Source organism: Lampetra fluviatilis, chromosome 62 (assembly GCF_964198595.1).
Source record: "Lampetra fluviatilis chromosome 62, kcLamFluv1.1, whole genome shotgun sequence".
Lineage (NCBI taxonomy): Eukaryota > Metazoa > Chordata > Hyperoartia > Petromyzontiformes > Petromyzontidae > Lampetra > Lampetra fluviatilis.
In genome coordinates, this window is record NC_136336.1 from 6,681,474 (window position 1) to 6,696,469 (window position 14,996).

Here is a 14,996-nt window from a genome sequence, read left to right on the forward strand (position 1 = left end):
GTCTGCCCCGTGACCTCCTGCCAGCGGGCGTTCGACACTTCACGTGGCCTTAAAGTGCACCTAGCCTGGCACAAGCGCCGTGGTGACGTCACCGCCACTGAATGGCGGTTGTTGTTGTTGGTGTGCCTGTGTCTCTGCGGGTAGGTGGAGGTGTGTGTGTGGTCGAGCTTGCCACGAAGAGGTGGGGCCTTACCATCAGCCCCACCAAATCTAGGCACCTGCCTGGGTATTTTGTGCCATCGGACACTCCACCCCCACAACTCCCAATTGGTGATGGAGAGAGTGGAGAGTTTCCCATACCTGGGCAGTGTGCTCATGACCGGCTCCGGTTTGCCAGCAGAGGTCTCACTCCGAATCAGTCGCGCGACATTATCATTTCATCGGTTGCGTAACGCTGCGTGGAAGCTACCTGGTCTGTCGCTCCGCACGAAGCTTCAGGTCTTCTCGGCCACAGTCATGCCCTCCCTTCTCTGCGCTTGCGAAACGTGGACCCCCCTAATGGAACATCTTCGCCGGTTATAAACATTTAGGCTGGCCTGCCTGCCTACCTACGATCCATCATGGGTTTAACCTGCAGGCTGGATTGTGTGAGGAGCTCACAAATCATTGAAAGATCTGGACAAAGTCCCATCGGTGAGCTCCTCCGGCAGGCAAGGCTGCGTTGGCTGGGCCACGTAGCCCGCATGCCCAACCAATAGCCACGTGACTTTACCGAAAAAACCGAAGAATACGAATCCTTGCAGTCACGAAAGCTTCAAATCTAGAATCAATAGCCACGTGCTGTTTACGCGACGAACGTTTCTAATTGGGCTGTGTCCGACGGCGTTGGGTTTAACCACACGTTTATATTTACGAGATCGAAACCCCCACCCCTCCACCCCTCCACCCTCCCAAAAAAACCCGTCCATGATGAAACCATTGTTGGGTTTGACAGCATCGCGATGATGAAGATGATGACGGGTGGTGGTGTTTTCACTCGGTGTATTGTCGGAGGAGGCTCAACGTCAGGGGCCGGCACTAAAGGCCACCCGGGAAAGCGCCCGTGGCCCCGCGGGGCCTTGCAGTGAATGCGAGAGGGATCCCCGCGGTTGTGAGAGAGACAAACCGACCTACATTGTACGCAAATTTTATATGCAAAAAAAAAATGACCCAGACGCACACACGAACGCAACTTTCACTGCACAGTCAGGGCGCAGAGACGGAGAGAGGCAACAAAACATCGACAGCGAATCATCATCATCATCATCACCACCACCATCTCATGTCTACAAACCGCACGGAAATAATCATCATCACCATCATAATATAAAAAAACGCGCATAAAGACGAGAATCGATTCCCCGGATTCGTGGCAACACGCCGTATCGCCGGAATCGATTAATTCACCAAATGTCCCGATTAAAACAGAGACAGAGGAGCAGCCCTGCAAGCGCTTCGCTCGCGCCGCTGCTCGTCGGAGGGGCGCCCACGAGAATAAAGCTCTGCGAGGAACGCCTCCACGGGGGGGGGGGGGGGGGGGTATTCGGCCTACTCTTCCACGCCGGTCGGTACGTCGTGGAAGAGGTGGCAGTGCCCGCAGTGGACCCCCCACCTGCCAATACACTGGCAGTAGGGCACCCATTTCTACTGCTGGGCTGACAGAGGAGGTGGGTGAGTGGGTTGGATTAATGAGTGGGTGGATAAGTGAGCATGGGTGAGTGAGTGGGTGAGTGAATAGGTGGGTGGGTGGAGGGGTGGGTGAATGAGTGGGTGGGTGAATGAGTGAGTGGGTGGATGAGTGAGTATGGGTGAGTGGGTGAGTGAGTGGGTGGATAAGTGAGTATGGGTGAGTGGATGAGTGGGTGGGTGGATGAGTGAGTGGGTGGGTGGATGAGTGGTTGGATGAGTGAGTGGGTAGGTGGGTGGGTGGATGAGTGAGTAGGTAGGTGGGTAAGAGAGTGAGTGGGTGGATGAGTGGGTGGATGAGTGAGTGGGTGGATAAGTGAGTATGGGTGAGTGGGTAGGTGGATGAGTGGGTGGATGAGTGGTTGGATGAGTGAGTGGGTGGGTGGATGAGTGAGTAGGTAGGTGGGTGAGAGAGTGAGTGGGTGGATGAGTGGGTGGATGAGTGGGTGGGTGGACGAGTGAGTGGGTGGGTGGACGAGTGGGTGAGTGGGTGGATGAGTGGGTGGGTGGTTGGATGAGTGGGTGGGTGGGGACATGGATGAGTGAGTGGGTGGATGAGTGAGTGGGTGGGAAGGTGGATGAGTGGGTGAGTGGGTGGGTGGGTGAATGAGTGGGTGGTTGAGTACGTGGGTGGGTGAGTGGGTGAGTATTTACAAAACTCGCACCATTGTTTCAACTGCCGCACCGGGAGATCGCATGGAACCGGACTAAACCCATGAAGCTCACGGCAGCAGCAGCAGCTGAACGTGCGATCAAAGTTAGACACCAACGGTGTTGTACAGTACCATGATAAGTGCACTTTAAAACACGCGTTTCCGTCACCCAGAATCGACTTACAAACTGCACTCCGTTCGCAGAATCTTGAAACCCTAACAGCGAAATAAATACGTCTTGCAGTCGAAGCAACTTTATCGTTTTTTGAGTTTAACACGTCGGCTTTCGCGACCGATATCATCCACGACAGAGGGTTTTTTTTTATATTTACGTGATCGGAGCCCCAAAAAAACCTCTCTTCAGAATGTATCCTTGGAATTCCCCATTTCATGTCCGCCGATTCTCTCATGTCCACAGCGGTGCTGGCGGTTGTTCCCGGCTGCTCCTGAAAGTCCCAAAGGCAGCGGCGAAGGCAGTTCCACCATTCATCCATTGATCATCACATCACCATGTAGCAGCAGCAGGAGCCTTGGTCAATCCACCGCTGGATGAAGAAGGACATCCTCCACCAAAGAGTTCCTCTCGCGATGCTAAAGCGCCGCCTGTGACATCCTCAGCGGATTCCCTTTTCACCGCTCCAGACACGCTCCGGACGCGCTCCGCACCGTTTCCATTTCAACCGCAGACGTCGTGGTCCTGGTTTTTGCCCGTCGGGTTTAATTCAGCCACGTGGGGCGGGCGGGAAGGCAGCGGCGTGCCCCATCCACGTTGGTGACAATTCCACGTTCCTTTGGCGGGGTTAAGTCCCGTAAAAAAAAATTACGAAAAAGTTTAGAAAAAATAAATCTGTTGAATTCGCGCACATTGGTTCGTATTTTAAGGGACACGGACAACGGAGGATGATGATGGGCTGAGTCACCCCCCCCGCCGCCCCCACCCAACCAGGATTCGACCTTACGACCTTTGCAGGTGTTGATAGTTCGACTCCAGCACCCCGCCACGTGGTCAACCGCCATTGTGACCGTCGTCATCATCGCCACAGATGTGTCGACGTATTTCTGGTCTGTCATTCCACCTGCAATGCAATGTGCAGCCCAGCCCTCAGTCAATCCACTGCTGGATTAAGTAACTCCCCCCCCCCCCCCGACACCTTTCAGTCTTGGGGATGGGGGGAAGGGTGTTGCTTGACCATACTTCACCACGCCGGTCAACGTGGGCCGGGGTCGGGGGGGGTGGGCGGGGGGTGGCACGCGGGGGTGCGGACCAGGCATCGCTCTCCACCGCCGTTGGCCACGATGCGCCAACCGCTGCACCACCGCTCCTCCCTCTCCTCTCACCATCGACACGGGAAGAGCCCCTGGTGTCTACAGGGTGGGTCCCCCCCCAATGGACCCGGACCCCTGGCGTGAGTTCTGTTCCTTCGCATATTCATTTCCGTTTCAAATAGAGCTAACTTGAAAAAAAGAGGACGTTTTATAGAATTCGATAGGTGGGGTGGGTGGGTGGGGGGGGGGGTCACGAGACATCTGGACCACCCCTGGACATTGACACCGCCTCACCACCGCTCCTCACCTCCCCCCCCCCCCTCCAGGAGTGTGACCCCCCCCCGGCCCCCACCCCTGGGGCGAGAGGGAGCAGGCGGAGGTTGCTGGACCCGCGAGTCGAGTTGGCGAGGGTGACTAGTCGAGGTGGCGAGGGCGACTCTAGTCGAGGTGGCGAGGGCGACTCTAGTCGAGGTGGCGAGGGCGACACTAGTCGAGGTGGCGAGGGTGACTCTAGTCGAGGTGGCGAGGGTGACTCTAGTCGAGGTGGCGAGGGTGACACTAGTCGAGGTGGCGAGGGTGACTCTAGTCGAGGTGGCGAGGGTGACTCTAGTCGAGGTGGCGAGGGTGACTCTAGTCGAGGTGGCGAGGGTGACTCCAGTCGAGGTGGCGAGGGTGACTCTAGTCGAGGTGGCGAGGGCGACTCTAGTCGAGGTGGCGAGGGCGACACTAGTCGAGGTGGCGAGGGTGACTCTAGTCGAGGTGGCGAGGGTGACTCTAGTCGAGGTGGCGAGGGTGACACTAGTCGAGGTGGCGAGGGTGACTCTAGTCGAGGTGGCGAGGGTGACTCTAGTCGAGGTGGCGAGGGTGACTCTAGTCGAGGTGGCGAGGGTGACTCTAGTCGAGGTGGCGAGGGTGACTCCAGTCGAGGTGGCGAGGGTGACTCTAGTCGAGGTGGCGAGGGTGACACTAGTCGAGGTGGCGAGGGTGACTAGTCGAGGTGGCGAGGGTGACTCTAGTCGAGGTGGCGAGGGCGACTCTAGTCGAGGTGGCGAGGGTGACTCTAGTCGAGGTGGCGAGGGCGACTCTAGTCGAGGTGGCGAGGGCGACTCTAGTCGAGGTGGCGAGGGCGACTCTAGTCGAGGTGGCGAGGGTGACTCTTGTCGAGGTGGTGAGGGTGACTCTAGTCGAGGTGGTGAGGGTAACTCTAGTCGAGGTGGTGAGGGTGACTCTAGTCGAGGTGGCGAGGGCGACTCTAGTCGAGGTGGCGAGGGTGACACTAGTCGAGGTGGCGAGGGTGACTCTAGCCGAGGTGGCGAGGGTGACACTAGTCGAGGTGGCGAGGGCGACTCTAGTCGAGGTGGCGAGGGTGACACTAGTCGAGGTGGCGAGGGCGACTCTAGTCGAGGTGGCGAGGGTGACACTAGTCGAGGTGGCGAGGGTGACTCTAGTCGAGGTGGCGAGGGCGACTCTAGTCGAGGTGGCGAGGGCGACTCTAGTCGAGGTGGCGAGGGTGACTCTAGTCGAGGTGGCGAGGGTAACTCCAGTCGAGGTGGCGAGGGCGACTCTAGTCGAGGTGGCGAGGGCGACTCTAGTCGAGGTGGCGAGGGCGACTCTAGTCGAGGTGGCGAGGGTGACTCCAGTCGAGGTGGCGAGGGTGACTCTAGTCGAGGTGGGGAGGGCGACTCTAGTCGAGGTGGGGAGGGCGACTCTAGTCGAGGTGGGGAGGGCGACTCCAGTCGAGGTGGTGAGGGTGACTCTAGTCAAGGTGGTGAGGGTGACTCCAGTCGAGGTGGTGAGGGTGACTCTAGTCGAGATGGTGAGGGTGACTCTAGTCAAGGTGGTGAGGGTGACTCTAGTCAAGGTGGTGAGGGTGACTCTAGTCGAGGTGGCGAGGGTGACTCTAGTCAAGGTGGTGAGGGTGACTCTAGTCGAGGTGGTGAGGGTGACTCCAGTCGAGGTGGTGAGGGTGACTCTAGTCGAGGTGGTGAGGGTGACTCTAGTCAAGGTGGTGAGGGTGACTCTAGTCGAGATGGTGAGGGTGACTCTAGTCGAGGTGGTGAGGGTGACTCTAGTCGAGGTGGTGAGGGTGACTCCAGTCGAGGTGGTGAGGGTGACTCTAGTCGAGATGGTGAGGGTTACTCTAGTCGAGGTGGTGAGGGTGACTCTAGTCGAGGTGGTGAGGGTGACTCTGGTCGAGATGGTGAGGGTGACTCTAGTCGAGATGGTGAGGGTGACTCTAGTCGAGGTGGTGAGGGTGACTCTAGTCGAGGTGGTGAGGGTGACTCTAGTCGAGGTGGTGAGGGTGACTCTAGTCGAGATGGTGAGGGTGACTCTAGTCGAGATGGTGAGGGTGACTCTAGTCGAGATGGTGAGGGTGACTCTAGTCGAGGTGGTGAGGGTGACTCTAGTCGAGATGGTGAGGGTGACTCTAATCGAGATGGTGAGGGTGACTCTAGTCGAGATGGTGAGGGTGACTCTAGTCGAGGTGGTGAGGGTGACTCTAGTCGAGGTGGTGAGGGTGACTCTAGTCGAGATGGTGAGGGTGACTCTAGTCAAGGTGGTGAGGGTGACTCTAGTCGAGGTGGTGAGGGTGACTCTAGTCGAGATGGTGAGGGTGACTCTAGTCGAGGTGTGAGGGTGACTCTAGTCAAGGTGGTGAAGGTGACTCCAGTCGAGGTGGTGAGGGTGACTCCAGTCGAGGTGGCGAGGGTGACTCCAGTCGAGGTGGTGAGGCTCCCCAGTCGAGGTGGTGAGGGCCCCAGTCGAGGTGGTGAGGGTGACTCTAGTCGAGATGGCGAGGGTGACTCTAGTCGAAGTGGTGAGGGTGACTCTAGTCGAGGTGGTGAGGCTCCCCAGTCGAGGTGGTGAGGGTGGCTCTAGTCAAGGTGGAGCGGGCGGCCTCAGTCGCCCTCGGGGCAGCCGTGGGCGAGCAGGACGTCGACGCACAGGTGGCTGTGTGCGGCACGGGCGCACGCCAGCGCCGTGACACCCGCAGCATCGCGCAGGCGGACGTCAGCGCCGTACTGGGGGGGGGGGGGTGGAATTAAAATGAATTAAAATTAAATAAAAAGTTACGTTATTATCATTTTCATTTTGACCGGGTGAAAGTCCAACCACGGCTGCTATGTAGCGGCTCTTGGTCTCGTGGGAATTTCTATCGCAGCCAAACCACGACCTCCTGTACACCAGGCGAGGTAGTTAACATCTCCTCGCCACCGTGATGATGATGATGATGAGAAAGACACGCAGACTCCAAATATACAGCAGCAGGCATGAGGGTCGGGATCGATCGTACGACCTCCTGCAAACCAGGCGAGGTAGTTAACATTTCCTCGCCACCGTGGTTTGAGGGGGGGTACACACGCGGTGAGGTCGATGGCCCGACACACGAGGTCCTCAATGATCAGCGATAAGACAGATACAAAGACAACAATCCTCCCCCCCCACATAGCCTGAGCAGTTTAGTTTGTGTGTGTGGGTGTTAAGTTCTTGCCCTCACCCCACACCTCCGATTAGCGCGTTTGGCTATGTATGGTGGTACAAAATAAGTTCAGTGTTCATATACATATGTACAACAGACTGCAGGGGCAAGTGCTGTTAGCGAGCAGCACCTATGAAGGCCGGCACGGCACACGAGGAGGTGGGTAGCCAACAACCACGCCCGGCTGCCTTTGTCTCCCCAGTGGCGATGTTTACACACCGCACCAGCCACTCATTTGAGGCTGAGTCGACCTAGGGGAGGCCCAATCGTCACACGCGCAGACGCTCGCAGCCGCGAGGTTTCCTCACCCAGATGAGGAGCTGCGTCGTGACGACGTCCCCGTTTGCGCAGGCGAGGTGAAGGATGGGCTCCCCGCCAGGCCCGTCACGTGACCCCCCCGCGCACGCCTCGTTCACCTGGCACGCGCACGCGGGGGAACCACGCGGTTCATCATGGCCGCGTCGGGGAGGGTACGGAGCAGGTCACCGCCCAGAGCTCGGAGGTTAAGGTTCGAACCCTGGGACTGGACGTCGCTCAGGTTCGGAATGGCCACGTCAGAGATGGCGGCTCGGCTTGTGCGTGACCTCACACGCGATTGAGTGAGTGAGTGATCGAGTGAGTGAGTGATCGAGTGAGTGAGTGATCAAGTGAGTGAGTGATTGAGTGACCTCGTGAGCGAGTGATCTAGTGACCTCACGTGCGAGTGAGCGAGCGAGTGGGTGAACGAGTGACCTCGTGAGCGAGTGATCTAGTGACCTAGTGACCTCACGTGCGAGCGAGTGACCTCATGATCGAGTGATTGAGTGACCTCGTGAGCGAGTGATCTAGTGACCTCACGCGCGAGCAAGTGAGTGGGTCAGCGAGCGGGTGAACGAGCGAACAAGCGAGTCAGCAAGTGAACAGATGGGCAAGCGAGCCGGCAGGCGGGTGATAGAGTGATCTCGCGAGCGAGCGAGTGAGTGGGCGAGTGAGTGAGTGACCTCGTGAGCGAGTGATCTAGTGACCTCACGAGCGAGTGAGTGGGCGAGCGAGCGAGTGGTTGAACGAGCGAACAAGTGAGTAAGCGAGTGAACAGATGGGCAAGCGATCTGGCGGGCGGGCTTGCACCTGCTCGCGCTCACTGTGAGCCAGCAGCAGCGCCACGGAGCGCACGTCTCCAGCGGCGACGGCGCTGGCGAGGCGCGTGCCGAACACCGCGCCAGGCGACGACGGCGACGACGGAGGAGGAGGAGGATGAGGAGGAGGAGGAGGCAGCGGCGCCAGGAAGAGGCGCTCGCGATACTTGTCCCAGATCCAGCGCTCGCGCTCCTCCCTGTGCGGGTCGGTGGGGGGGGGGGGGTCACGGGGTCACGGGGTGCCACGGGGTCACGGGGTGCCACGGGGTCACCGGGGTTGCACACCGAGCATCGCGATTGTCCACCCTCTCCCACGTGCCGCCGAAGCAGGGCTCGTTAAGCGACTCGCTAAAACGTCCCGATGCAGAGCGAGACCCCTTCTCGAGACTCGGCTCTTTCTGGGGAAGACAAAGGCGGCCGGGCCTGGTATTGCCCACCACACCCCCGCAGCGTTCATTAGGAAGGAGGAGAGAGGGAGGAGGAGGAGGAGGAGAGAGGAAGAAAGAGGCAGGCGGCGGGAGGAGCAGCAGCATAAAAAAAAATCGCCGTCGTTGAACGCCTCCCTCACCTGCTGGAGTCGGCACGCGGCTTCCTTCTGAGTCCCCTCCTCCCTCCCTCGCTGCGTGCGGCGGTGGCGGCCGTGCCAGCGCTCGCATCGGCGGCGATCGCGTCGGCCTCCGTGGCCCCGGTTTTGGCGTTCGCTCCGGCGTCGGTCGTTGTCGTTGTTGTCCTTGTCGCAGCGGCGGCGGCGTCGAGGGCGCCCTCCCACACGCTGTTGGCGAGGCGGTTGCCCATGGCGGTGAGCACGGCGGCCAGCTCGGGCGGCCAGTAGTCCAGCTGCAGGGAGCGCACGCGCGACAGGTGCGCGCCCAGCGCACGGTGCACGCCGCAGCACGAGATGCACATGAGCGCGCCCAGGTTGAGGCTCGCCCAGCTCGGGTCTACACACACACACACGCAGGCACGGGTTAATACACACATATACACACACGCAGGCACGGGTTAATACACACATACACACACACGCAGGCACGGGTTAATACACACACATACACACACACGCAGGCACGGGTTAATACACACACATACACACACACGCAGGCACGGGTTAATACACACACATACACACACACGCAGGCACGGGTTAATACACACACATACACACACACGCAGGCACGGGTTAATACACACACATACACACACACGCAGGCACGGGTTAATACAAACACATACACACACACGCAGGCACGGGTTAATACAAACATACACACACACGCAGGCACGGGTTAATACACACACATACACATACACACACACACATATATACACACACACACACACGCGCACACGCAGGTTAATACATACACACACACATACACACACACACAGGCGCACACGCAGGCACGGGTTAATACACACACACACACATACACACACACACACACGGGTTAATACACACAAAGATAAAGATCCCCCGTATAGACTTAACAGACTGTAGGGGCAAGTGCTGTTAGCGAGCACCTATGAAGGCCGGAACGGTACACGAGGGGGTGGGTGGCCAGCACCACGCCCGACCGCCTTTGTCTCCCTAGCGGCGATGTTTACCCACCGCACCAGGTTCTCATTTGAGGCTGAGTCGACCTAGTGGAGGCCCAGGACCGGTTCAGATAATCGTCACTGGTGTTTGCCGTGAGCGGGAATTGAACCCGGGTCGCCAGGTTCATAGTGCAGCACGCTAACCACTACACTACCGCTCCCCATTTAATACACACACACGGGTTAATACACACACACACATACACACACACACACATACACACACACACACGGGTTAATACACACACACACACATACACACACACGGGTTAATACACACACACACACATACACACACACACACACACGGGTTAATACACACATACACACACACACACACGCGCACACACACGGGTTAATACACACACACATACACACACATACACACACGCACGCACGCACACGCAGGCACGGGTTAATACACACACACACATACACATACACACACACGCATGGGTTAATACACACACACACACGGGTACACACATACAGCGGTAAATACACACACACACATACACACGGGTCTACACACACACACACGCGCACGGATTAATACACACACACATACACACGGGTCTACACACACACACACGGGTAAATACACACACACGGATCTACACACACGGGTCGACACACACGGGTACACACACACGGGTCTACACACACACGGGTCTACGCACACACACGGGTCGACACACACAGGGGTACACACACACGGGTACACACACACGGGTACACACACACGGGTCTACACACACACGGGTCTACACACACACACGGGTCGACACATACACGGGTCTACACACACACACGGGTCGACACACACACACGGGTCGACACACACAGGGGTACACACACACACGCACGGCGCAGCACGAGATGCACGAGGGCACCCAAGTCCAGGCTCACCCAGCTTGCGTCTACACCCCGTGTAGCCTCAACAGACTGTTGGGGCAAGTGCTGTTAGCGAGCACCTATGAAAGCCAGAACGACACACGAGGGGGTGGGTGGCCAAAACCACGCCCGGCCGTCTTTGTCTCCCCAGTGGCGATGTTTACACACCACACCAGGTACTCATTCGAGGCTGAGTCGACCTATGGGAGGCCCAAGACCCGGTTCAGATAATCGTCACCGGTGTTGGCCATGAGCGGGAATCGAACTCGGGACGCCGGGTTCGTAGCGCAGCGTAGCGCTACCCGCTACACGACCGCACAGGTGCATACACACAGGTACATGCACACACATACATGCATGCACCACACACCACACACATACATGCATGCACCACACACCACACACATACATGCATGCACCACACACCACACACATACATGCATGCACCACACACCACACACATACATGCATGCACCACACACCACACACATACATGCATGCACCACACACCACACACATACATGCATGCACCACACACCACACAGGTACATACATACACACACAGGACCACACACGTGTAGATACAGACATAAGATGATGATGACGACGACGACGACAATCACAGTGACAATGACGGTGATGATCATCATGATGATGACGATGCTCAAGATGATGACGATGATCAAGATGATGACAACGGCGGTGACGACGACGGTGGTGACGACTGTGGCGGTGACGATTACGGTGGTGGCGACTGTGGCGGTGACGATTACGGTGGTGACGGTGGTGGTGACGACTGTGGTGGTGACAGTGGTGACGACTGTGGTGATGACGACGATGGTGGTGGTGTCGTACTGGGAAGGCCGCAGTCCACGCAGCGCTCGTTGCCCGGCACGCTGCGGATCTCCTCGATCGTCCGCTGCCGTCGCTGCAGCTCCTGGGGCGACTGGGGTCACGCGCACAAGGTCACAAGGTCACAAGGTCACGTGCATGGGGTCACAAGGTCACGTGCACGGGGTCACAAGGTCACGTGCACGGGGTCACAAGGTCGCGTGCAAGGGGTCACAAGATCACGCGCACGGGGTCACAAGGTCACGTGCACGGGGTCACGAGGTCACACACACGGGGTCACGAGGTCACGCGCACGGGGTCACACAAGGTCACGCACATACCACGCCGATGGTCTTGTACCACGACGATGCCGCTTAGTGTGATGGGTGGCGATGGGGAGCGTGTGACGGTGAAGCACGGCAAGGTTTCGTCACCGTTCGTTATCGTCATGACTGCTGCCACCCCCCTCATCACGCCACGCGTCGTACCAGCAGCGTCACCATCGCCACAACCATCACCATCGTCGTCATCACCATCAACCACCCTCCTCTTCATCATCAAACTCCCTCACCCGTCATCACCAACCACCCCCCGCCCTCTCCCCCCCTGCCACCCCCCTCCGCCCAATACCAGCAGCGTCACCATCACCACCACCATCACCACCATCACCACCATCGCCACAACCATCACCATCGTCGTCATCACCATCAACCACCCTCCTCTTCATCATCAAACTCCATCACCCGTCATCACCAACCAGCCCCCACCCTCTCCCCCCCTGCCACCCCCCCGCCCCCCCCCTCCCCCCCGCCCCCCCTGCTCCCCGTACCGGTGCGGAGCGTGCGTCCCCTCCCCCGCCGCTGCTGTAGGACTGGAGGCTGGCGAAGATCCTCCCCTCGATGGCGGCCACCCAGGCGCCGCGCTCCTCGCCGCTCGCCGCCTCGAAGTGCCAACTCTCGCCCGTCAGAGACACGACGGTGAAGTCGCACGGGGACGGCGGCGACGCCAACGACGACGACGACGACTCCTCTCCGTCTGGGTGGGGGGTAGGGGGGGGTCAACGTGGTCACGCCAACGTCATACGAGGATGGTCACGGAGGACACACACTGGGGGTCACGCCAGAGGGTCACGTGGTCACGCCAGCGTCATACGAGGATGGTCACGGAGGACACACACTGGGGGTCACGCCAGAGGGTCACGTGGTCACGCCAGCGTCATACGAGGATGGTCACGGAGGACACACACTGGGGGTCACGCCAGAGGGTCACGTGGTCACGCCAGCGTCATACGAGGATGGTCACGGAGGGGGTTACGGGGTCACATCGAGGGTGGCCGCGTTGAGTGGGGGAGGGGACAAGAGGGGTCACGGGGGTCATGGGGTCAAGATTGGGGTTACAGGGTGTCGAGAGGGGTCATTGGGGTGTCGAGAGAGGTTACGGGGTCTTGGCAGGTTTTGAGTAATCAGGGGGTGGGGTGGGTCGCAAGGGGTTGAGAGGGGTCGCGTTGGGGGTCGCAGTGGGGGTCGCGTTGGGGGTCGCATTGGGGGTCGCGGTGGGGGTCGCGTTGGGGGTCGCGGTGGGGGTCGGCGGTGGGGGTCGCGTTGGGGGTCGCATTGGGGGTCGCGGTGGGGGTCGCGTTGGGGGTCGCGGTGGGAGTCGCGGTGGGGGTCGCGGTGGGGGTCACGTTAGGGGTCGCGTTGGGGGTCGCGGTGGGGGTCGCGGTGGGGGTCACGGTGGGAGTCGCGGTGGGGGTCGCGGTGGGGGTCGCGTTGGGGGTCGCGGTGGGGGTCGCGGTGGGGGTCGCGGTGGGGGTCGCAGTGGGGGTCGCGTTGGGGGTCGCGGTGGGGGTCGCGGTGGGGGTCGCAGTGGGGGTCGCGATGGGGGTCGCAGTGGGGGTCGCGGTGGGGGTCGCGGTGGGGGTCGCGTAGGGGATCTCACGGCGTCTGTGTCTCCGCCGCGTGGCGACGGGCGACGCTGCGGGGTCCTGCCTGACGCTGCCCCCGGACAGGCTGGGGCTGGACCCCACCGTGTCGTCCGACGCGCTGCCTGCTTCACACACACACACACACACGACGACGATCAACAAGGAAGAACAACCGTGCACACGCGTGGATCCTGCAATGCTGCGTCGCCCCGGCATGGCCGAGCCGACCAATGGGCACGCACCGGCTCGGCCGGAGCGGCCGTGGCCGTTGCTCCCCGTCACCGCCGGCTCGGGGCTCGCGGCGGAGACCGCCGGGGGCTGCAGGAGGACGGCAGAGTCGGGACACGTGCCTGGAGGGAGGCGGAGGAGGGGGGGGGGGGTCATGTGAGAGTGGTCACAAGGTCAAGAGGCGAGGTCCAGAGGGGTCGGTGGGTGGGGGTGCGCTCTCGTCGACGCTTCGCCAATTCGTCGCGAGCAGGGCCAGCGATTCCACCTCCTCCTCCCTCAACCTCCTCTTGCCATCCATTCCTCCCCTCTTCTTCCTCATCCCCTTCTCATCTTCCTCCACTCACCGCTTCTTCCTCCTACCACTCTCCCCCCTCCTTATCATTCTCCCCTCCCCTATCCTCATTCCTCCTTCCCTCCTCCTCAATGCTTCCACCTCCTCCATCATTAATTCTCCTCCATCCTCCTCCTCCATCCTTCATTCTCCTTCATCCTTCATCCTCCTCCATCTTTCATCCTCCTCCTCCATCCTTCCTCCTCCTCCATCCTCCTCCATCTTTCATCCTCCTCCGCCCCACTGCCATTCCTCCTCATCCTATTCTCCCCCCAACGCCCCACCCCACCACCCCACCCCACTCCACCCCCTCCGCGCCCCCCCCCCCCCTCACTGTTGGCGGTCGCGTTGTGGGCTGTGGCCCCGCTCTCGTCTCCGGCGAGGTGGCTGCCTCTGGGGCTGGGAGCCGGGGGGGCGTGGGGGGCCACGGGGGCCGAGGAGGCGGAGGAGGCGGAGGTGGCCCGGGGGGGGCGGGCCCCCGGCACCTTCACGGTGGTTCCCAGCAGCGCCACCTCCTTGCCGTGGATGTTCTGCATGTAGTCCTGGGGGTGGGGGGAGGGGGTGGGGTGGGGTGTTCTCTGATCAATGCACTGCTGGATCAAGATCCCTGCCAAGTCCCCGTCGTGCATCGTGGTCCGGCGATGCAGCGGTCCACAGCGAGATGGTCACAGAAACCAGCGGCCTAGTCGAGGCGGGAGTGGCGTGGGACCTGGGCCCTGGGAGACCCTGGGCCCTGGGGCCCTGCACCCCTGACCCTGGAGACCCTGGGCTCCCTGGGGACCCTGGGCTCCCTGGAGACCCTGGGCTCCCTGGGGCCCGGGGGGCTTTGACCCTGGGGACCATGGAAGGGGAGGATGACGAGGAGGTGCAAGAGGATGAGGGGGTAGAAGGTGAGGACGATGAGGAGTTGGTGGAGCTGCAGGAGGAGGAGGAGGGTTGTAGGATGATGATGATGAAGAGGAGATGCAGGAGGAGGTGGAAGGGGAGGATGGCGAGAAGGTGGACGAAGAGG

The 14,996-nt window shown here is 60.1% G+C and overlaps 1 protein-coding gene across 1 annotated transcript in view; it reads right to left on the minus strand.

The window, feature by feature from the left end:
* Positions 1-6,126: 6,126 nt before the first annotated feature.
* The window catches only part of LOC144951401 (uncharacterized), a 46,828-nt gene continuing 37,958 nt past the window's right edge, over positions 6,127-14,996 (minus strand). The window contains exons 6-14 of the mRNA XM_078881639.1: positions 14,319-14,526; positions 13,668-13,775; positions 13,440-13,547; positions 12,331-12,536; positions 11,526-11,616; positions 8,749-9,121; positions 8,173-8,377; positions 7,374-7,481; positions 6,127-6,607 (exon numbers count right to left, since the gene is read on the minus strand). Coding sequence (XP_078737765.1) covers positions 6,485-6,607; positions 7,374-7,481; positions 8,173-8,377; positions 8,749-9,121; positions 11,526-11,616; positions 12,331-12,536; positions 13,440-13,547; positions 13,668-13,775; positions 14,319-14,526 — 1,530 coding nt within the window. The 3' untranslated portion in view covers positions 6,127-6,484. The remainder of the gene's footprint in view (positions 6,608-7,373; positions 7,482-8,172; positions 8,378-8,748; positions 9,122-11,525; positions 11,617-12,330; positions 12,537-13,439; positions 13,548-13,667; positions 13,776-14,318; positions 14,527-14,996) is intronic.